Source organism: Megalops cyprinoides, chromosome 13 (genome assembly GCF_013368585.1).
Source record: "Megalops cyprinoides isolate fMegCyp1 chromosome 13, fMegCyp1.pri, whole genome shotgun sequence".
Taxonomy (NCBI): domain Eukaryota; kingdom Metazoa; phylum Chordata; class Actinopteri; order Elopiformes; family Megalopidae; genus Megalops; species Megalops cyprinoides.
In genome coordinates this window covers 11755704-11779901 of record NC_050595.1, presented here as the reverse complement: position 1 = coordinate 11779901, position 24198 = coordinate 11755704, and the positions used below count along the sequence as shown (strand labels likewise).

General features: G+C 47.2%; 1 protein-coding gene across 3 annotated transcripts in view; it reads right to left on the bottom strand.

Annotated features, from left to right (window-relative positions):
- LOC118787664 (pleckstrin homology domain-containing family A member 7-like) overlaps positions 1-24198 on the bottom strand; it is a 96477-nt gene that overhangs the window by 20905 nt on the left and 51374 nt on the right. For all 3 annotated transcript variants that reach the window (XM_036543215.1, XM_036543214.1, XM_036543216.1), the window contains exons 5-11: positions 17687-17798; positions 14465-14569; positions 13675-13747; positions 12729-12829; positions 4944-5119; positions 2111-2581; positions 531-1071 (exon numbers count right to left, since the gene is read on the bottom strand). In XM_036543215.1, the coding sequence (XP_036399108.1) occupies positions 531-1071; positions 2111-2581; positions 4944-5119; positions 12729-12829; positions 13675-13747; positions 14465-14569; positions 17687-17798 (1579 nt within the window). The remainder of the gene's footprint in view (positions 1-530; positions 1072-2110; positions 2582-4943; positions 5120-12728; positions 12830-13674; positions 13748-14464; positions 14570-17686; positions 17799-24198) is intronic.

Sequence of the window (24198 nt, the reverse complement as noted above, 5' to 3'; positions counted from 1 at the left end):
GGGAGTAGCCTTGAGACAGGCGTGCATGCGCGTGTGTACGTGTATGTGCGCTCCCGTGTAGGTGTGAGGTGATAGCTGCTGAGCAGACAGCGGGTAGGAACTGTGTGGGACAGTGGTAAGGAGCAGGGCTCAGGTTGATGGTTTGATTCCCAGGTAGGGTACTGCTATACCCCTCTTGGGCGAGGTACTTAATCTTCAGTGCCTCAGTAACTTTCAGTGGTATAAATCTAAAAATCTAATAGATCTAAATCTAATCTATGTAAATACTGGCTATGTTGTTGCTCTGCCTCAGAATGTTTGCTAAGTAAATGTAATGTAACATAACCAAGGCTCACCCATAATAAGGCGGGACATAATGGCAACACAGCTTTGTGAACACAACCTTCCCTTTTCATTCAACTACACTCTGATCTATGGCATATTCATTTTGATGGTGACCTTTGACCTGCTATCAGCTATTTCCTGAGAGCGAGATATGTTTTTTAGCGGGGGTGCAATATGTGATGGGGGCACCCTCGTTACGGCGTTACCTTGGAGAGCTGGGAACGCGGTCGCCTGGGGGAGCTGGAAGAGGGGGGCACTTCCACGGCCGTCCGCTCGTCCGACGGGCGCACAGTGACCCGCTCGGCGGGTGTGTGCGGCCTGCCTGGGGACAGGGCCTTCGGTGGCGGCCCAGGCGGGGGGATGTCGGCGGGCGAGGGCGGCACGGAGATGCAGCGGGGCACCTCCAGGGTGACCCGGTAGGGGGCGGAGTCGGTGTAGTCCAGGGGGACGGGGGCGTAGATGGGCGCGGTGGGGCTGCCGTGGCGGAAGCGCTGCCTCTGCTGCCACTCGTACAGCTGCCATACCGTGCCCTCCTTGGTGGCCGTGCGCTCGCCCGTCGACATGCGCAGGTGACTCAGCCGGTCCTGGGCGTACTTGTAGTCGCTGGGCAGGTTGCGGGGCACCTGTGGGGAGCTCCCGCCGGACGACACCCGGGAGGTCTTTGGCAACGTCTGATAGGCCTCCACCGCGCTGACGCGGTGCTGTGTCGGGGGGGTCCGGCGGGGGAGCGTGTGCTCAGAGGGAAGGCTGAAAGAAGAGGGGACACGTTAAAGACGAGTACTGCTTTTCACAAACCTTATTTTAAACCCAATGCAGACTATTTTGATTTAATCTTACTTTAACACTACACTTCAGTCAAAGCCATCCTCACAACACTATCGGTGCAGATTACCTCTGTCTTTCACAAACTTTCTCTCTGGTCAACACCAGACACTCAATACTTGCAGTTTATTAATATTTACTGACATTATTAACATTACTGGATTACCTTTTAACCAGTTCACAGAAGGCTGATAAACTGTACGGTGGCCTTCTGTTATAACATGAATTGATTAGTACCGTGCACCCATTTCATGTATTGCACTGAGGCAGCAGTAGAGGGAGCTGTGTGCAAATATTTCTGTAATTTTTTGTTTTTAGTCAATCTAATGTGCAGCATAGAAGTTTAAAATAATATACACTTTTTTAGAGAGAGACACTACAAATAGACATTCACACATTGTAACTGTAGTACATGGCCTGCTGTCCTTTACATCAACATATTATTGTATTTGTTGTTTTGCATGGCAGAAGACATTATGACTCATCACATAATCACTTTTTATGAGGAATAAGCAATACATAGTATTTTATATATAATGTTACTCATTTATAAAGCAGAATTTTGCGCTGATTGTTGGGAAAGTGTCTATGTGTTGCGTGTGAGTGTGTCTTTGTGTGTACACGTGCATGTGTGTATGAATGTGTTTATGTGTGTTTATGTGCATGTGAGCAGACCTGTTTGTGTGTGTGTGTGTGTGTGTGTGTGTGTGTGCGTGTGTGTGTGCATGTGAGCAGACCTGTTTGTGTGTGTGTGTGTGTGTGTGTGTGTGCGTGTGTGTGTGCATGCGAGCAGACCTGTGTGTGTATGTGTGTGTGTGTGCGTGCATGTGAGCAGGCCTGTGTGTGTGTGTGTGTGCGCATGCGAGCAGGCCTGTGTATGTGTGTATGTGTGTGTGTGTGTCTCAGTGTGTGTATATGTGTGTGTATGTGTGTGTTTGTGGTGTTCTAGGACCATGGCACTGACCTCTTGGCATCCCCCTTCTGCACCTTGACCCAGTGCTCGACCTGGGCCAGCGCGGTCTTCCTCTGCACCTGCTTCTCCGTGTCAGTGCGCGGGACTAAGCCCCGCTTGTACACCACCCCGCCATTCTGCTCAGGGGGCGGGCCGTTCCCGTTCCTGTGGGCGGAGCTGGGCAGGGTGGAGGAGGGGCGGGACGAACCAGCGGAGTCGGGCGAGAGGGTGTCCACCGCCGCCACGCAGGCCGCCGGCCTGGCCCGGCCCCCGCCCTCCACTGCATCCCTGCGTCCGCCGTGGCGCCTCTCGACCTCCTGGGGCTCACGGGTCTCCTCCCGCCTCTCGCCGGCAGGTGGCTGCTCGACCGCGCGTTCCGCCCGCTGCTGCCTCTCGGGCTGGGCGGGGCTCCTGCTGAGGCTGTTGACGTGATTGGCCTGTGGGACTGCCTGTCGCTCCGGTTTCTCTGACTTCTCTGACTCTCTGCAAAAAGGGGGCGGGATGTTCAGAGCCACACACCTAATCATTCAGAGATCCACCCCACTCTTTCCCAAACACCACAAGTTTCCACCCATCTCCAAAAGGACTGGACAATATATTTGCGGATCACACTGGAATCTGTGAGAAAGACACATGATACATTACAGTTATCTCTCATCGTTCACTGATTTATAACTGATAACTCTTTGCTTGACTGATTATGATTTTCAATGTATTGTAAAATATATTTGCATTACCCTTCTTACCTGGCAGAATTTATTTCTCCATCAAAACTCCTGTCTCTCTACACATGATAATAAGTGGTAAATGCAAAGAGGTCTGAGTAATTTGGTGAAATATGAGGTGTGCAAGGCATTAAGCTCTGAATAGCAATGAGCTGAGGACAGTTCAATTAACCTGCAGCATCTCACACTCTAATTTCTCACTTTAGTGAGGGTGAAACTGAGATTAAATAGTATGACTCATTCGATTTTCTACCAGGGTAAAATGAAATGGAGAAAAAATCCAAAAAAAAAAAAAAAAATAGGAAGATCCTGTGATTTTATTCCTTCATTATACTGAAAGAGCAGAGAGTGTCTAAAGAGCCATTTTTTCTTTTAAGTAAACAGCCCTCAGCAACCAATTCATTAGAGAATCAGACTAATATCCCTGGTGATACAGCTGATCACTTGTCCCCTCCACACAAAATGTTATTTATGAATCCTTTTATGCTTCAGATAATTCATTTGCAGTAGTAATTTCGCAACAGAAATTTCAGGCCCGAGAATTGGCATTAGAAACTGTCATTATAAATCACACACAACTATACCTTAGACTCCTTGGGTCCACCTGACAGGTGACCGCCTTATCTCAAAAAATATTTCAGCATTAATAAATTCCCAACTACATGTCTGGCAGATTCACACGCTCACAATAAAATGGTGAACCTTTGGGATGCTCGTGCATGTGACAGGGCCGCTAACGTCTGCCAGAATTGAGCTGTCTGCTTTTCTGTTTCTGCCATTTCTCCAGTCAGAGACATGAAAATAACAGGATGGCAGCGCATCACACTCGCACGTCAACACCACGGCCTCTCCGGCTCATCAATCTCAATTGAGCCGGCCCCTCTGTGCCATTCTCAGACGCTTTAAACAGCGGCGAACCCTAAAAATCCATTTCGCAGAAGACAGAGATGTGGAAAAAAAATGACGTCAATCAGAGACCGCAACAGGCAATGTGCATTTAACATTCTCCGTGTAAGCAGGAATGCATTTTATATTTCATATTTCATTTCATATATCATAGTTCCGGGATCAGAGTCACCAACCATCCCTGCAGGGCAAAAACAGAACCTGCAAGGAAACCTCAAGTGGGTAATTACCGGGTAACCATTTCTGGTGGATGGCTGTATTCTCTGTGTGGTAGCTGCCTGGCAGGGCTGGAATGGCACCGCTATGGAGTTAGACAGTGTGCAGCATGCCATGGGCCCCTAGATGGGGCATTTCAATTAAGATAAGAGCTGGCAGCTCTCTTACTCCAGTCTTCAAACATCAACAAGCTTCAGGCCGTGAATTGAGCCTAACAGGTGGGTTTACATAACAGGTGGGTAGGACATGACCTATCTGATCCATGTGCAAACACACACACTCATACAGGCATAAAAGGCACACACACATGCACATATGTACACACACACACGTGCACACACACACACGCACGCTCACACGCAGAGTAAATGTGTGCAGATTTAATGACGTGCTTTGAGAGAGAGCAGCTGCTGCACCTAGCACCAAAGGACAACCTCACTGAGAGTAATGTAAAGCAATGAAAGACACAGGGAGAGAGAGAGAGGGAGAGAGAGAAAGAGAGAGCATGATATAAGCCACTGAAATATCAGAACAGAGCTCCCCTCCAAACTAACAGTCCCATTACAACATTCACTTCAGAGGCCTGTCCCCACAGTGCCTCTTTTTTTCTTTTACCCATTGGACAGTATTCAGTCCTTTTGAGTCAATTCCATCAATGCAATGACAGGCATTGTCTGTTCAAGACCATCTCATTTTCCCTTGACCAATCACACCCATCCAACCAGTATTTCACTCTCCCTCAGCCAGTCAAGCCTGTTTAACTTCCATCTCACCCTCACTCGACCAATCACACGCTTCTAAATGTGTCCCGTCACCTTTATTTGCTTATGAAAGGGTCTGAGTAACTGGAGCAGAAAATGAGCGTGGAAGTGTGCCCTTTAAGAGAGGAAAGAGGCCAGCCCTAGTGGGCAGGGATGGCAATATGGGACCAAAACTCTGCGGGAGCCTGGGTCCCGGTGCCAGGGGAGGGTGGGTGCATGCGGTTCGGGGGTACTGACCTCTTCAGGCTGTGCGTCTGCATGAGCGCGGCCTGGTTCATGGCACGGACCCAGCCATTCATGTCCTCCTGCGTGTCAGCGCTGAAGAAGTACGTCCTCATCCCGCAGTGCTCGGCCTGCGAGCCAATCACAGCGTTCTTATTGTAAATGTAGGAGCGCATGCCCGTGTGGGTCGCCTGCGGGGAGAGAGCGTGGAGACGTTCAGGCCCAGGGAGTGGCGAGGCGACGGCGGGCACGCCGACACCAGGGACGGCGTTAGTAATCAGCATGCGGCCTTCCTGGCTCTCATAAACAGCTGCGGCGGCAGCTGCCTCCACGGCAACTGTAACATCACAGCCCCGAAGGTCGTTTCAGGGGAAAATTAAAACCCACAGAAAGTGTTTGGCTTATTAGTCAGCCGTTAAAGCCCACAGAAATGGTGAGTGCTTGTTACGTCCAGGGGAACATTTTCACTGGGGTCACCTTCAAACACTTACTGTACATGTATACAAATTCCGCACATCTAGCCCTCTCAGTGTTATTTGCCATCGCCTTAAGAACAAGTAATTGAAAAAAAATATATACTAGATTACCAAGACCAGATGAACACTGGTCCAGGTAATCTATCCAGTGAAAACGAAGATGTAAAAGACAGTTGTCTACAGGTGATGAAAGACTAGCAGAAATGCCCAGGTCAAAGGAGTGAAAGAAGCCAAAATTCAGTAAAAATCTCAGAATCCACAGCCATATGGTCTTTATTTACTTTATTTTCAATGTTGTTCAAGTTGTGTTATTTCAAATGACCAGCCAATCTCTAACACACATGACCTATTTAGATGCATCACATAATCAGCTGTTCTCTCACTGCATGACTCTTTACCTGCCAAATGCCAGACATGGCACAGTGTTACTGTAGATTTGAGGCTACGTCCTTGTGTGCATCACTTGACGATGACAAGTATATCAGAAGTGAGGGGTATTTTCATCAGTGCTGCCTGCTTTGACAGCAGGCGCTAAATGACTGGAAAATATCCTACTATATGCCGCAAACATCAAACATGTCAAACAAGTACTAATGTTTCTTTTGGTTACTAACCCTAACCCTAACCTTTAATGCATTATACCCCATCCAAGTGTTCCAGAAAACACATGAATTGCAGCCTACTGTAAGAGGTATGTGTTAACAAAATGATACCTAGATGGAAAAACACTGATGATGCTGTTTTCGGAGAACAGACCAAGGTGCCCTTTAAAGGCAGAACAGTGTATACATAAATATGCTTATTAATACAGCTGAAAGTAAAATTGCCTCAAGCTTCTTTCAGATGAATCCAGCTGAAACGTCTGTGGTTTCTTTCAGATTAATCAAGCCAGTTTTCCAATTTCCTTCTCATGCTTTTAATGGGAAGCAATGCAAGGATTTCAAAAGCATGCCACCAGCAGAATATCAATGCACTGTAATTAACAATGATTCATCATTGATGCCCTTAATTAGAAACGCGTTCACACCAATTACCTACCACGTGACATAAGCAGGCTTCCATAAAACAAAAAACTGAATTTCATGTTTGAGTTCCTAATTTGAGCCTAATTAGTCATTCAAAGGATTTTTTTGGCCCTCCACAACCTCAAACCAAACACAGTAATGTTACAGTGCCAGCACACACCCCTCAATGCAGTTCTGAATGCTATTTCTGTTTGAGGAGTAAAGAGAGTATTACCACACACACATACACACATACACACACACACACACACACACACACACACACACACACACACACACACACAAAAGGCCTCATTCCTAAGCAGAAATAAGGCAGCGTGATTCTGCAGCCTTACTCCAAAGCCTCTTACCTCCATGCTTTGCTTTAGAAGGACAGGGCTGCGGCACAGGCTTCATCCCCCTTTCTATCCCCCTAAATCTGTGTCCCGCTCCGGCGGCTGCAGCAAGGCTAACGTGCCCCGCCCGGATGGAGAAAGGGGGCGTGCTGACAGCCAGCAGCTTAATCACCGCACCACTCAGCACTTTTACAATGTCCCACCCAGCTTAGTATCACACTCTCACCCCCTCTCCACTGTCCCGCTCAGCACACTGCTGTCTACACACTGCCCCTGCTCAGTCCCGTCCTGCCTGTAATTCACCTGAGTATTAAGTGAGTATCCACCTGATCTTTCACATCCTTCCTCCCACCCTGGCACTGCTACTGTAATTCTCACAACAGTGAACCCACTGCCACCACTCTCTGATGCAGGGTCCTGTGCAGTTTTAAAGGGCCCGTGGAAAGACAAGCACAACACCGCAGTGGGATTCACAACCGCTGCACAGCACAGGATCAAACCCCATCAGAATGAAACCCTATCAGTCCTGCACATGGTGATAAATGCTGTGCCTGCTTCAACAGAGCAAAGGCTGTTTAATGTAGGGCACTGATTACAGCCTGACCCCTGCTTAACCCAGGAAACTGCTGAACTGCACATCCAGTATGCATGTGCACATGCACAGACACACACACACACACACACACACACACACACATGCAAGCTAATTCACAGACACACCCATGCGCACATAAAAACTAAAGAGGAAACTTTTAATTCTTTTCCACTGAAAATGAATCACCGAATGAGTGAGCAGCTACTAATTATTCCTGATCAATCTTCAAAAGACAACACCCCCAGTGCCAGTAGGATTTTTGTGGGTCGTTTTCAAAGCTCTTGTCACATCGAATTAACAAAGTCTTGTCCTAAGCTTTCAATGGGCTTCATCTTGCATTTTTCCTGTGTATTGCCTAAGCTATGATGCAAGTGTAGAACTAAAGTAAGCTTTACAGGAAAGACAGGCTAGCAGTCAATGGACAATAAAAGACAAGACCCCAGTCCTTCTTACAACCATACAAACCTCAATCATACAAACCTGTTCTTCCCATATAACACATAACTGGATCCTCTGTCATTAGTAGGAACTACCATTGCCTAGGTGATATTAATCTTCAATGCTAGAAAATAAAAACCATCTATTTTGCAACCAAAATAAGTAAGAATCCCTGAACAGGACAAACGCACAGTGTTAATGTATTGTTGGAGGGAATAAAAATAATAAAGGTGGGTAATAACATAAGTTTCCCTACCATAATACAGCACAGAACACATGCATGAACTGCATGCTTTTTTGCATGAACTATTTGGAACTGTTGAAAAGCAAAAGAACATGAAGACACTTTCAAAGGGGAAAGCAGCTCTGGCAAAAATAAATAAGAGTAAATACCTATTCATGCATGAGGCTGCCTGTGTGTTTCAGGAAGGGCTTTCGGGAAGAACAGGCTCGCTCCCACAGTGCACCAGAATGGTGCACCCGCAGGGTTCAAAGGGAGCCAACCGGCCAATAGGAGCGGGAGAGAGACAAAGAGTTGAGCAAACAGGGCAAAAAATCTGTAAACAAAGTTGCATTCTGCATCTCCGCTTGGGCCTCTCGAACGCTGAGAATGTTGCTGCTGAGTGACCGGGCGGACTGTTAACGCCCACACACACACACACACACACACACACACAAGCTGGCAGAAAACACAAACACTGAACAACAAAGGCAAACTCCGCACAAGGATGACGCACTGCAGCAAGAAACTTTAGAGAGCCGGAGGAGGAAGGTGCCTTCAGAGGTTTCGTTTGCAGGGGTCAGGCCGTCAGTGCAGCTGCAGGTGTTGAAACAGTGAGCCACTCACAATACGTTTCTCACGTCCTCTGTGTTTCTAAAAGAACCCAGAACCCGGGAGCAGAAACACAAGTCTTCCTTTGTGCATCTTTCTTGCCGTCCTAAATCCCAGCATATTTGAACCAAAACAGATCTTAGCGGCATGCTCAGTAAGCCATTCCTCTGATAAGGGATTAGGAAGTAGCTGCTCACAGTGCCCACCATTCAAAAAAAAAAAAAAAAAAACACTTTAGCTAAACTTGTCAAAACACAGATTCCAGTCACAGCAGATGACTCCCCTTTTAGTGCACAAAGATTGCGAGCCAAGCATTTACAAACAGCTAATCCCTCAGAGACAGGTAGGAGAGGTGGAACACACTGCCTGCCTTTGTGCTTAGACGGACAGTGCTCCTCTGTTCAAAATGAATATCAGCCTCACTGAAATGTGTTTGCTTGTTGGGCGCTTGAGGTAAGAGGGAATTCTCTGACACAGTGCAGCGCTGAGCTGTGGAACCTCTCACCTCGCTGTGACACACAGGCAAGGCAGGGAGGTGATGGCGTGTTAGAAAAAGGAAGCAGTGTGTAATTAATTTGCCTAGTGGCACTATTTCCACACTAATTCAATTAAGCTTGGTAGTGTGGAAACCAAACAGCACCTTTCACGCTAAAAAGGTGGACAGCAGCACAGAGGCCATGCACCAACTCTGGTGGAGTGCCTCCTGGCTAAAGCATTAAAAATCCACTAGGTAAAAATCCTCTTTAGAAGCCCCCTGCAGAGATTAAGGCAGAGGCCAGGGAGAAATACAGTAAAGTCCATGGATTTATTCTTTTAGAGAGGGGAAATGAAGCCCCACTAACCAAATAACTGTGGTATTGATGCCACAGTCAAATGGAGCAAGGAAAGGCGGGGCCACACCATGAGACCACATACAAACACACTGGCCAGTGTGTCCCTTTCAGATGCAGTAAAGCACCTGGACTTCCACAACCTCACAGCCTCACAGCCCATTGAAGCCAATGTGCTGTTATCCATCAAGCGACTTACATAACTGACAATTATCACATATTATTCATTTATGCAGCTGGATATTTTCAAGGCAATTAGGGGTAAGCACCTTGCCAATGGTACAACAGCAGTGGCCTACTGTGGAATCAAACCAGCAGCTTTTGGGTTGCAAGCCCTGCTCCTTACCACTACAAAACACTGCTGGCCAAAATACTAAATCACCAAATGGCGTGAGAGGAGCATGCTTTCTCCTGTGGGCTCCGGAAAGTGCAGCCTTGGGAGAATGTGGGAGGGAGGTTGTGTGGAGGAGGTTCAAAGCCATCGCTGAGAAGGTGATGACTGCCCTGTGCTGAGTGGCACAGCTTACACAGGCAACGTCAGTCCTGTGGCGGTATTTCTCAATGACGCCAGTGCTCCGTAAATACCATTCAGAAGCTAAAGTGATACTATGGGAATGCGTGATAAAGGCAAAGGCTGTATTCAACTACTGACACATTATCCTCGTGAGGCTTTCCCAACATGCTAGAGCCAGGTAAAAATGAAAAGGTATAACAACAAATGCCAGGTCTGGCCCAATGCAGTCACTGCAGCATTTCAGTAACATTCTCTTCTGGTGAAAAAACTCCAATCAAATTGGTCTCCTAGTAAATGTGTACCCAGGATAGCCAGCTCCAGTGCTTAGCTAGGCAGCTACTATTGTTGGATAGGTAACTAGTTATAGTTACAGGCACAGTAGTTAGTTAGCTATCATAATCAGCTGTCACAACAACGAGCCTGTAAGTATCAAATAACAGGATGACTCAATTTTAATTAAAAAGTGAAACACTTGTTTGTGAAATCTGCTTCTTGAAAATGGGGATCAGCATTTTTACCTGTTTCTCCCCACACAATCGCATTTCAGAATGATGAAGAATTGACTTCCACAGCAGAAATTTCACAGCCAACCACGGGACGTTTATCTGAACATAAATTGGCATTGGTGGTAATGGCAGCACTTGATCAGGAGCAGGGAAATCAGTTGCCTTACTTTGTGCTACATGGTCACAAAAGTCCAGAGTCAAGCATCCAGTGCCAAATACTACAGTTTATCCGAGGTTAATAAGACTGGTTCTCCAATTCAGGCGTGGCACACATCGATGAAATGCCAGGGGGAAACAGTGATAATGTGCTAACCACAAACATCTAGGTTTGAAGGTTCTTGAGATTTTCACTAGGCGTTGATGACGGGTGCCAACAACCACCTACTCAGCACTGGCCTGTTTCCACTCATCTGTGAGTGGAGTGATATTTCTAGCCTGGAGGTCAGAGTTCACAGTCATTACTCATGATGTAATGAGTCAAACAAAACAGGGCAGTTAAAGCAGCTCGCTAGTTAGCAAACGGGTTGTTTCTGACTGTGAACTTTTTCTCTAGTTTTCTTTTCATGATTAGCTAGCTAACCAGCTATAATTATAGTGAAAGAGTTAGTTAGACTGATTTTAATTTTTCATTATATGATGTTAAGATCATTGCAAATATCATTACAACTACCTATCCATGTATGCACCATAACTTCCATTACTGAGAAAATCTTGCTTAAATATCTCAAAATGTTTTCCTTTGAATTGTTTTTCCTTTGCAATTGTAAAATATATTAAATATATTATTACTAATGATGAAAACTGCATTCTGCATTTCATATTTTATTCATATCAAGCAGGGATAGAACGATCCCCAGTTAGACACACTCGGGGAAGTCAAATGGATGAGTTGGTCTGTATGAAAGCTACATGAGACGGCTAGGGAGGCTTTCAGATAAGACTTAAACTTGGACTAATACAAAATTTTCCTTATCTAAAGCCCATTAAATGACCCTCTCAGGTTTAATAAAACCACAGGTCCCCGAGAGACAGTGAAGAATAGAGAGCCCCTCATCTCTCATGTAAAGCACAGTATTAAAAACCAAAAAAAAAAAAAAAACTCCTAGAGGACATGACCAAATCACAGCAGGAATTTTCATTAGCTCTACATGATGCTTCAGTGAGAGAAGGCATTGCTTACTCCGGATCAACCTGTTCTGACCCCCCCCCCCCCCCCCCCGTGATGATTCACAGAGTCCACACTGCAAAGTCGCGGCCTGTTTGACCCGGTCGTACGGTGGGCCGCTGGGGCCCTCGGAGGAGAACACAGAAGCTGCAGGTTCACGACTGGGTGAGAAGACTGATTGCGCGTCAGCTCAGACAGAAGCAGACACAAGGCCAGCCCTAACACTATTTGCCTTCAGTAACATCAAGCTTCCCTTGGCACATCAGCACCAGGAAATCAATGCACGCTGTCCAGCCATTAGTCTCTTAACACTCAATAGCTGCTGAAGACCAGCCGCCAAGACATTCATCACACAGAGGAAGGGAAAGTTATTACAAAAGTCAAGACATGATTGTTCAACTAATGAAATAGTGGTGCTAAACACTGCAGTCATACATGTTAATCAAGTGTTCAGCTTCCTCTTTGGAGACCAACGAACTCTTTATGGTCATATATAAATCTAGCCACAGCCATATCCTGTCGTGCTATAGGTTTAATGATGTGAGTCTGCTCTGATTGCAAAAACAGAACAGATGGAAACGAGAGATGAAAAAGGATTCCTTTACGATGACAATCAGCCAATCAGGATAATCGAATGGGGTCACATGCCTGGTCCACTCACGCAGTTCCGCAATGACAATGACCAACACCACAGGGGACGAATCAGGTGCGGTCCTTGTGAATAGAAATCGTGCATTTTGTGCGCATGTCTCATAAATCTGCCATTTATCTTATATTTGCCATGGATATCGCTCTTGTTCATACATTTCATGAATCTAATGTCTATCACTCTATCTTCTGTATCTTTTACGTATCATTCATGCACATCTTCTGTATGTCTATTCTCTATCTCATGTCGGTCTATAGAGATATTCTCGTTCGAATCATGAGTCTTTTGACCAACACTGCAGTTGTTTACTTTGCTGTATTATATGTGTGAAAAAAGAGACAGGCAGGCTTTATTTCAGTATTAGTTTTCCCAGAGACAGCACGCTCTCTGCAGTTATTTCTGGCTTCAATTGGCTGTGCTGTTCTCATCCCTTACCTTGAAGGCGTATTTGCGGCTGATGTGGTCTTCGGGCTCGACCGGAGAGATGACGTAGCTGGGCAGAGGAATGCTGCCCAGGACCGTCTCCTCCCGGCTGTCTGCATGAGAACAGCGAACACAGACGTCAGCCGTGTCCTTGACAGGCCACCTCACGCCTGCCTGCCACTCACACCAGCGCCCTGGTCTACGCATGCATTAATTCATTAACACGTTTATAAATAACGGTTGCGGGTGAGTGAGTGAGTGGGTGTGTGAGTGAGAGTACGAAAGGAAGAGAACAGGGAAGCGGTGTCTCAACTGAGGTGTAAAAGCTCTGAAATATTCATGGGTCTTTTAAGGAGACTTTCTCCACGTAGTGCCATATTTCTATCTGCACTGCAGTGAATGGAGGAACAGTCTTACATGCAAGATAGGCTCTGACTACAGAAGCTGTAACATGAGGACAAATTATATCCCATAATGACACTATTCTGGAGGGAAAGACAACAGGGAAGAGGAGGGTGGGAGAAAAAGGAGGGTGGGGTGGATACTGAGCACATTTTTCCCAGGACTGGAAAAAGAGGAGGAACAGGCAAGGCCATTCCCACCCCTCAGATGATTAATGACATCATCAATTAATCTGATGTGTCCTATCAAAGATAGACACCCAGTCTCAGCCAACGAATCACACACTCACACTGTAATGACGCTCTACAGCAGGCTAACTACCCAGATACTAAAACAAGTAAGACATTCAATGCATGCATTTTACCCTCCACAAATCACAGCTGAGACAAAAACAGTAATAACCTATTTCTACTCTTTCAGCCTAGATGCAAAACAACTGACTTTGTACTAAAGCAGCTGTGCCGATATCCATAAAAAAATTATATAACCACTGCGCAGTCTGACTGATTAAATTTCTGCCAATTATATCTCAGCAGTTGCATGCTGCATGACTCACCTTTGTAATAAAAGAGGCAGTAATCAGACAACACAAACCACTTGCGTTTCCACAGCCTCATTCCAGAGCTGTCCTGGAAGGCAAAAACACAATAGGGAGCGTTTAGGGAGAGAGAGGGAAAAAAACAGGCTGAAAATAAATCATTACACCCACTGTAATTAAATTGGCCAATTTAATTTTGTCCTTGGCATTACGGACGAACATTCCTGTCCCACCACAGATGGGACTGGCTTTTGCTCTCACTAATCTGGGTCGGGATATTGAGTTCCAATAGTGTCGCGCAGCGGGGTCCAATCTGCTATCTAAACGCTCATTAGGCGTGAGAGCGGTTGACATGCGACAGCGGTAGGGGCATTCAATCTCCTGTCCTCTGCCCTCTGTGCAAGTGAGAGGACAAATACAGGGAAGTGATACAAAATAATTACAATCTGTAATTTCCTCTTCTGCCTGTCCTCTCAGTGACACTGGCTGCACAGTCCACTGTGTCTCAGGAGCAGGAAGACGTTTCACAAAGAGATGCCATCAGTGTTGCCCAGTGTTGTCCAGCCTGCGCGCATGAGGTCGTATTCATTCATCAGACGGAAATATTCATGGGGCCAAAACTGGCCCCTGGTGCACCTTTACAGGTGGTATAAGGACAGTCCTTTGTCAATGTTGTTTATTAAAAGTGCATTTCTGTAATCAAGTCACACCAATGGTGACTGATGGCAGTCAAATGTGTCTAAAGGTGACGTACATTGTCCCACAGTGTCTACAGGTGACTGACAATGAGCAGCAGTGATTGTCTGACCTGTTTGTAGAGCCATCCCCGTACCACCACCGGCACGTTGAGGTTCCTCTTGATGGCGTGGTCCCTCTTGCCGAAGCTGTGCACTTTGCCGCTGGATCGGGAGCCCTGCGGCACATAAAACAAGCGGCCGATGACATGGACAGCTTATTTATTTATTGCCCATTAGCACGCAGCATCTGCTGAGCAGACGGCTGGCAGGCCGTGGCATGAATCACTGTCACAGGTGGCTTTCCATTGTCCACAGTTCACCCATGCCAATGTGAAAGTGCACCTCACAAACTACACCATCTCGCTAACAAAACAAATGGGGGATCACGGAATTTCTACAAGCTGTAAGAAAATCACACTGTAAATAGAGAATATTTTCACAGCCTTTTATGCATCTCTCTAGGCTTGGAGTGCTTGACATGCAGCGGTTAGGTCGGAGCTGCAGTGACTGTGTCTCTGCTCCGCATGCATGTTAAGTTGTGAAACCAGGTTATTTTGACAAATGACATGACAAACCAGCTGAAGTTAACCTCGGCCCACGTGCGCAGGGATGGCGTGCAAACAGCAGCGCCGAACGGCACGGGGGAACGTCAGATGAATAAACAGAAAGACTACTGCGGAGACACATTTCAGCATGCATAACGGAACGCGCCAATGCCCGTGTTGTTTTTTCCCTATTCTTGGCCTCCCACAGTTGAATTAATCAGATAAATACAGTTCAGCTTCATTAGACTGCAAGAGAAGGGCTGCCAGAGTGCATCCGGATGAGTCATGTGCTCATCTCACTGGGATCATTAAATACTATTTCCTGGTACGGGCACTGAAGCTTATCTACAGCTGGCAGAAGAAACATATGCTAATTAGGAGGATTATGACTAACAAAGCACGCATATTATTTGAGAATCTACAAATTAGATTTTGAGCTACTGTATGTTCCTCTGTGTTGCTTTTGTTTGTAAAATGGTCTGGCGGTGCTTGTGAACCTGTACATGTTGCATTGTGGCACACAAACATGTGTAATGTAATAGCATGACAGCTCTGAAAGTCATCAGGTATAGCCCCCTCAGCACGGGAAAGTGCTGGAGCGAAGCCAGGCATTTATACATCCCAATTACGTTTCACCGCTTTCATTTACACGATTAGATTACTTTCGCTGAAATCTGCCACAAACGGAGCCAAAATCAATCTGGATCTCGCCAGACATGAAGCAGCCCCTCACACCAGCGATGAGCCTTTCTAAATCCAAAGCAAGAGACCAACTCTGAAGCAGAGGATGTGTTTCATTTAAATCCTGTGGCAGGCGTTCTCTTCTGGATGGACGTTCTGATAGAGCCGCCGCTGAGTGCATCCGTCCTGGAGGTCAGAGGCACGAAATGGAGGGCCACTATTCACTCCTATTACCTCAAGTGCAGGCTGTGGTGAAACGCGGGGGTTTCAAATGGTAACAAATGGCATCGGATGACTGATGCGCTTTCATCTGGTGCTGTCATTTCCAATCAAAGTGCGGGGGGGGGGGGGTTCTGTTGATAGGGCGGACATATGGCCCCCTCGGTGGAACGTGGCGCAGTCCGTTTTCAAGAGAGCTCGTATGATGCTGACACTGTGGTGTTGGTCACAAAGACAGCCCTGGCCTAGTTCAACCCACCCCCGCACAGAGCCGCCCATCCCATGGCCTCGGGCCTAACAACACACGTGGTGACCATGCTCTCAACTAACATAATGTATGCGCAAAGCAGAGCAATCAAAAAGAGCAAGCGTACCACCCATTCAATCAGCAAGCTGTAGCCATTCTTCAGCACATAAAGGACAAGTGGGCGGAACAAGAAGCAACTCACCTCGCCTTCAAGTACGTGTAGTCAGTGCGTATTTATCTCACTTAGGAACACGGTTGTCTCCATATGCATAGTGTGTATGGCAGGCTGAAAGAGGCAGGCCTCAAACATGGCATTCAATGAGGCTACTCCTTTCACAGCACAGTACGGGCACCGATAATGTCCACAGTACAACAGCCCTTGTCACGCTGGCTGAGGGATTCATATCCAGTCGCAGAGAACTAACAACATGGGGTGTCAGTGGCCCCCTCCAGGTCCTGAAGGGACATTGGGGGGTGCACTGTGGGTGGTAGAGGAGCAGTAAATCACTCCTAAAGATGGGGTGGGTGTCAAATGAATCCATATCCTGCAATAAGGCCAAGGCGTGCCTATGGGGGTGGGGCGGCGAGGACTCGGGTATCTGGCACTGCACACCCTCACTTACTGACAGCATCTCAAGCCGGATCCACGCCACCTTTCCCCACTGCCTTCATGACAGGACAGGCTCTGAGACACACACAGCTGTGTCTCCCTAAAGAGAGCTGCTTCAATTACATTTGGGCAGGTCTGGAAGAGTGTAACTGTTCCAGTTCTTAAAAAAGCATCTAGGATTGTTCTATTGGAAAATGAAACCTGAGGAAAGTCCATACTTGCAAATGCAAAGCAATTATAAATCTGCCTTATAAAGGTCACTTCCATGGTGTGCGTTTTCAGTGTCCGCTAAACACTTTTGGTACTGACTTGTTGACTAGGAAACTTAAAAATGAAAGAACAATCCTAGCTGACCTTTAACCTTGTTAAATACTCAAACATAGTTGAGTGCTATAGTCCTTGAGGGGGTGGCAGTGTAGCATAGTGAAAGGTGCAGGGCTTTTAAGAGAAAGGTTGCTGATTTGATTCCCCGCTGGGGTACTACTGGCAAGGTACTATCCCAGAGTTGCCTCAGTAAATATCCAGCTGTATAAATGGATAACATGTAAACACGGTAACCTATGTAAGTTGCTCTGGATAACAGCGACTGCTAAATGCCGATAATGTAATGTAACGTAAACTCCTACATCAGTGGAATTTTTGTGAAACTTCTGAGTTTGTAAAAAACTTCCCTCCTGTTACAGCCCTCGGCCATTAATCATGATCCCAATCAATCTGAGACAACACAACTTTCTACTGGACCCACAGGTGAGAAGAGAGGGAGAGAAAACTCACTCAGCTGCATTAAAGCTGTCAAAGCTGGAAAACATCTGAATCACCAAAGGGAACATCAGCTATCACCCGCCAATGATGGACTGGTGAGTGGAAGAGGGAACGCAGGCTATGGGAGACCTGTGGCGTTTCCACACAGTGTATCTAAACATGCGCGAACACCACAGAACGATGCAGAACTTTCCGGTTCCAGCCTGTGGACAGCAGGTGGCTTCCTCACCTTTGACCCTGAGGCAGTGTCGACTGTGGACGAGGTGACGGCCGTGGAGGACTCACTGACCATGCTGGAGGGCCTCTGCTCGGGATGTGGCTTGGACATGCAGGAGTTCGGCCTGCAGAGGGATGACAGTGGCAAGGCGTTAGAGATGCCAAGGCTGCTTTGCCCTGACGATCCTTCACATTCCAGCTACAGCGCACAGCATATAGATTTCAGACAGGATCAGCTCTTGGCACACGTCTTCCAACATTGTACTGCATGCTAATGTATGCCAATTTCTGCAGTTTCTCTCCGTTTCTCAGTCACCCTGGCAGTAAGTCACATTGTCTTTAGGCAAAGAAGAAGAATGGATCCAAAACAACAAAACCCATGTATACATCCATAGAGAAAATGCACCAGTAACATGAATACTGCCAGGATACAGGGAGCAGCCAGAATAGGAAGTGAGTTCCTCTGCCACTACCAAATATACACATATATACTAAAAAAGGAGCAGGTATGCATGAGAATCCCCTTAATGAAGGTATGACTGACAACATGACACATGATACTATAAAACTACTGTGCATTGTGTGCCACGCTTCACAACATGGTCAAGAGACAGAAGCAAACTAGAAGACAAACAGCAGAATAAGGCTTTAAGAAACATAACAGTCTGTCTGGGCCCCTTAGAGAATGCCGACCAAACAGCTCACCCATCCCATAATGCCATCTTTAGGAGTTACAGCAAGTGGAGAGAATGCAACAACTCCCTAGGGTGTTCCTGGAAAGAGTTCAAATCTGCAGCAGTACTGTAGCTTCACAGTCAGAAAGGCTACAGTGTTTATGCTCAGTAAGCTTGCTGACCTAATGTAAGGGAAAACCATTCCCTCAAGAACAATTTTCATGATTCCTGTTCACCCTTATTTCAAGTGTCTCAAGATTATCTATCTTCTATTAAACTTTGGTGAAACTCTAGCAGCTGACAGGACAACACCAGTAGTTGACACTTGGTGACCAGTAGTGACCCCTGACACATCTCAGGATTCTGATTACATGTCATAGAATGTCAAGGTCAGCCCAGGGCAAGGGAATACTTCCCTGGCTTCCTCAAGAATTGGCCGGAGAAGGCGAGCAGGGACACTGGATATCATATTATCATACACAGAGCTGGCCACTGACCAGTCAGAGGTCACAGCCAATGGAGCAGTCAGGAATGGGAGCTGGGGTGATTTCAGTCACTTGCTTGGTTACTCACAGACCTGCTGAACTCTGGCTGCGGGAGAAAAACCTGCAGTCTCTGAGCCACTCTCTTCTCTGCAGTCGACAAGATGTGCAGACTCCACAGCTTCTCAGGTTGAAAGGGCTTTTAATAATAGATGAAAGTCTAAGTGTTTGACAAAACATGGCGCATTTGACATTCTGACATTTGTTCTTCAACTAATTGGACTGGGAAAGAGCTTTGCTCATTTCTTTATTTGACACATGGCTACACATGCAGCTAACTGCTATTTGCCTAAGTCCTCACACACAGAGCGCCCACGCTCACTGCTCAAGATTGAGATGTTGTGAAAATGATTGACAGCTGAAGCCTATAGATAAAAGAGCAGCGCAACCAAGTCAGAAAAAGAGAGGGACAAATTTAAGTCCACAATCCACTGGGGACAGAGATATGCTCAGTGAATAGTTCAGTGCAGTCCATACTTCTGAATTGAGGGTGAACAGTCCACTGCGAGACAGAAGACAGACATGCATATGAAAGCAAATGTACTTGGCTCGTCCATGCCTCTTGCACCTCCTTCCAAAACCTGAAGTTGGCCAGGTGACTTGGATCACCTGTATGGGAATATTTTATCTCCTCTTCACAAAATGGCTCACATCCTTCGCCTTGATCAAGTTTTTTTGTGACACGTTGGATTGGAATGGACATCTGAAAATGTGGAATGACTGAGCCGACCCTTCTCTTCTCAACTGTTGCTTTGCAGGTCACTGGAGGTTTACACATGCCTGTTCAGTCACTTCAGTCTCTTGTGTTTAGGTACTGTACAGTGTGAAACCCAGACGCTAGTGGCCTCTCAGCTAGAGGCATCTTGAGCCGGAATGAAGGAGACACTGACCATCTGTGCAGTCCCTAATGGAATACACAGAAAACAACACTGGGGTAATGTTAATGAGACAATGGTCTCGCCTACCAGGCGTATGTCAGGTATGACTGTGTCTGGTACCATTCCAGCTCATTGCCAAGGTAATTAGCAGGTACAGCCCCCCCCCCATTTGTGGTGGGCGGGAGAGATCTTAGCTAACAAGTCAGTGACACGTTATTTATCTAATCGGAATGTCATATTAAGGTGTGACTTAATATCAAGGCGGCAATTCACACACACGTCTGGTACCGAAACTGCAATCTGACTGATCAGTTTTTACCTTTACAGGCAAGGAAAGAGCAATTAGAGACCCTCATCCTCAGATGGACTGCCAATAATCTTTCAGAACTCATCTCACAGTGAAGTTAGACATACACACTTAACAGTACTTAATTTTACCAACTGCACCTAATAGCCCACTGGGAGTTTAATTTATTCTCTTCTGGAACAGCAAGAGGTGGGAACAGCTTTAAAAGCTTGGCTGCGAGTTCAGGTCCTGGCCCTAGCAACAGCCTTGGCCACACCACCAGTCCAAGAGCTGAACACAGAGCCACCTGCCCGAGCTGCCAGGAACGTCCTGGGGGGTCAGCATTTCCCGGGGATCCCAGAAATGCCTGTCCTTTTCGCAGGGGGTGCCTTAGCAAGCATGTCATGATAAGAATTGTGTCAGTGTGAATAGATAACAAGCGGCAAGGTGAGGGGCGGGTGGGTTTGGGTGACAAAGTGGAGCGGTGCTCCAACCTTGTGTGTACTTTTTGTTAGCTGCTCCGGACAAGGGCATCTACAAAATGAGTCAGTGTAAATGTAAATGTCACAGATGTGACACAAGGTCTTGCTTGTGTCACGGTGCCACTCCCCCTACTTAAAGTGCACAGAGATTTGGGCAATATTCTCCGATAACCCCCACAGCTCACCTTCCACAAACCACATTTACACTGCAGTGATACGATGCAGCATCATGGACACCATCGACTTCAGTACGCATTCTCTAATTATAAAAAAGTGCCATGTTTGTGTATGCACAATCACTAACCAATCACACACAAATGAACACAGACACATATAATCACACAGTGCTTTCTCAAACCTAGCCACGGACCCAGAGATCATTGGGGCTGTAACTGTAGACCACTTAATGACAGACCATCTGTTCAACTCAGCCACGCTGCCGTTCGGACTGATCCCAAAGGCCAGCCAGAGCAGTCTGACCTCTGAATTTTTTGCTGACGATTATCACACACCATCACCAGGCACATAAAGCACCATAGATTCCTCCGATATACACTGAAAGTGTTAAAGGCTAAGTAATGTCTTAACAAAAAAACACCCCTGGGCTTTGAATTGACAATTAATCTCTTTAATGAGAGATTAGTCCTCCCAACTGACTCTTGTAGACTCTTGTTAAAGACACTTGACCGAGAGGCCTCAGCGCTGACTAATACAAGAAGATGGATTTACAGCACACGATTCCCACCGCCATTGCCATGACTCTCCCTTTAAAATAAAGCTGCCTTGGGAAGACCGCAAGCCTGCGCCATTCAAACACCCAATCGACTTGATGAGTGCTTTGTCTGATGCTGCTGTTCGATGCAATGCCAACTCCCCCATCACCTGAACGTGGTGGGGTCATACAGACAAATGCTGTCAGAGCTCAGGCAGCTATGGCCTGAGTGACTCACAGAGACAAGAGCGGCGATTGCTAGGAGCCACTCCCTGGAAGAACTCACACACTCGTATAAAGACACACACACATAGGCACACGGACATGTTCGCACACAATCTTCTGTATAATGCATGAGCACAAACAGCGTGAGACACTCACCACCACTGCGTTCCTGAGAAACAGACCCTGGTGTGGTATTCTGCCTGTCCCTCTCTCTGAAGCAGTGCACACCAGAAGCGCGACTGAGCTACAGCACGGACACCGCTGGCAGCCCCAGAGTTCTTCCACCGCGGCGTTAAACACCCTCTAATTGCCGCCTCTTCCTGTGGATCTGGGCCGGGGTGAGCAGTCGGGAACCCTCCATGCGACGTTGCGGGGGCAGACAAACACGGGGAAAACAATGGCAGTGGGTCCGGAGGGAGACCGTGCCCTGGAAAAAAGACACATCCCCCTCCATTCCAAAGCCCCACTCGCGCTGGACCACTCCCGGAGTTTTCCGACACATCTGTGCAGCGCCAGAGGGACAGTCCCTCCCTTTATTTCACAGTGGTTGATCAGTATCAGCCGCCGTCAGAGAGTTCCCACAAGCTTTTCAGCAGCTTTGGGAAGGAGGGATCGATGTGTCTGTCAGGTATGGAGAGGTGCGGTATTCCAGGCTCCCGGCCAACTAGGCCATAGCCTGAGAGGCGTGACAACATTCTCCCAGAATTCACTGCAGGTCACACTTCCCTGCTGCCACTGCGGCGCATCCACAGCATAAATACAGTGCCCCTTAGCAGTTCTGAGAGTAGAGCCAAACTGCCTGGTTTTATATTAGTATGGGGGCTCACAGGCCCAAACAACATCAAACAACTGTTCCTCCTCAATTCTATAATCTTTCAAGGACGATCATTTCTGAAGTGCTGTCAAGCCGTTTCATCTTTGACAGAGAATGTGATGTTTAGCATAGTGATTGTTTCCTTCAAAAATCCCTGCACGTCACAAAACCCTGGAATGAGGATATCTGTTCATTTCCTGGCGATGGTTCTGCTGTAAGGACGCAAGGGATAAACAACTTTCAGCATGCAGAGACAAATATGTGACAATGTTTTTCAGAGGGGGAAAATCACTTCCATAACTGCTGCCTTGTCCCTTTTTTCTGGCATATTCACTGGGATATTTCCCAGCTCGGGCCCAGGTTCAGAGGGCATTGTTTGCCTCGTGGCAGGTTTGCGTGTCCTGGCACCCTCTGTCCTGCAAACAGGCTGTGGCACTCAGATCGATACCACGGTCCTGCCAGGAGAAGCCGACCGCTGTGAGGAAGCTGACTGTCACAGCGCTAAATGAATCATAGCCATTTTTCATTCAGATGCTGAGCTGGCTCATTGCGCTTATTGAGGGAGGTTATAATGGCCACCCCTGTTTTTTTTTTCCCCATGCAGTCTCAAACAACAGTAATCATTTAACTGGCCTTCTGCTGTTTAGGTACATGTTTACTCTGTGCATACCCCAGCAAAGGACACGCATTTCACTGTGCGGAAGATTAGTTTCTCACCGCTGTGTTTTTATGTTCCCTGCAGCACTCTTTGTTGGGGCAATTGTGTCTTTACCAGTTGAAATATGACACTGAAGAAACGGCTTCCTGGGGAAAGCACCAAGTTAAATGTCCCTTGTTAAATATGCATGACTACATGTTTGCTTCAGGCCTTGCTGGATGTGATCAATAATGGTACAACCGACCGCTGCCACTGACTCCGCTCTGTTTTCCCCTACCGGAGCCCTACAGCCCAGTCACCTCAATTACCGACCCTGAGCACGGCTCTGCACATAACCCGTGGACATGATCGCAGAGGAGGCCTACTTTCCCATTCTGTGCCGGGTCCCGTGCGGCCGAGATCTGCGCTGCTGTCGCCAAGGCAACGGTAAGCAACAGCGCGGGCCTTGCCGGCGTCCGGGGCGGTCCGCGGGGCGAGGGGAGTCATGGCATTGCTGGCGCGGTTTTCCCACAGATCACCAGATACTGCAGCTGTCACGGGTGGGGAAGTATTGGCCAAAACAAGAGCGTGGAGGGGAGTGGAGGGCAGCAGAGGGACAGTGCGGGGGCTGGGGGTGGGGGCAGGGGGTGTAGAGCCGCATAAAGTAGCTGATCCACTGCGAAAACAGGAGCCACCAGAAACCGGAGAGGGCCGTTAAGCCCTGACACTTTATCTCCTCCTGTCCCGGCAAACTGCAAACATTCAGGTCCTTAAAAGCCACCCACCTCTGGGTAAAGAGATGGAGATCAGGTGTCAAGGCCTAAGTGATGGGCCATGGAGTGATGCCTCTATCACCCTCAATAAACACGTCCACTCTTCTGCAATCTGTCCTCCGGACACCACATGCTCGTGCATAAACAGCAGCCACATTCAGTTAATAACCACACTACAGGGACAGCTCCCATGGGATGTCTCCGCAGTGCGGACAGACAGACCCTGTGTCATATTCACTGTGATACGCCCCTGAACACATATGCCCGCTAATGGCTAATATTCATCAGGACCTGGAACACCGTCCATCTTCTTCCTGGGAGAAATTGGTTTGATGGAGCCCAGGAAAATATGTGTCTGTGGGTTACTATTTAATTTAGCTCTGACCTTAGTTTTGTTAGTTCTGTGTTACGTAGTTCTGAGAGACTTCATTCTAATGAAGAGCGGTTTTTCTAATGAAAACCCTTCACGCAAACAGACCGAGAAATATGTTTCAGCTGACAG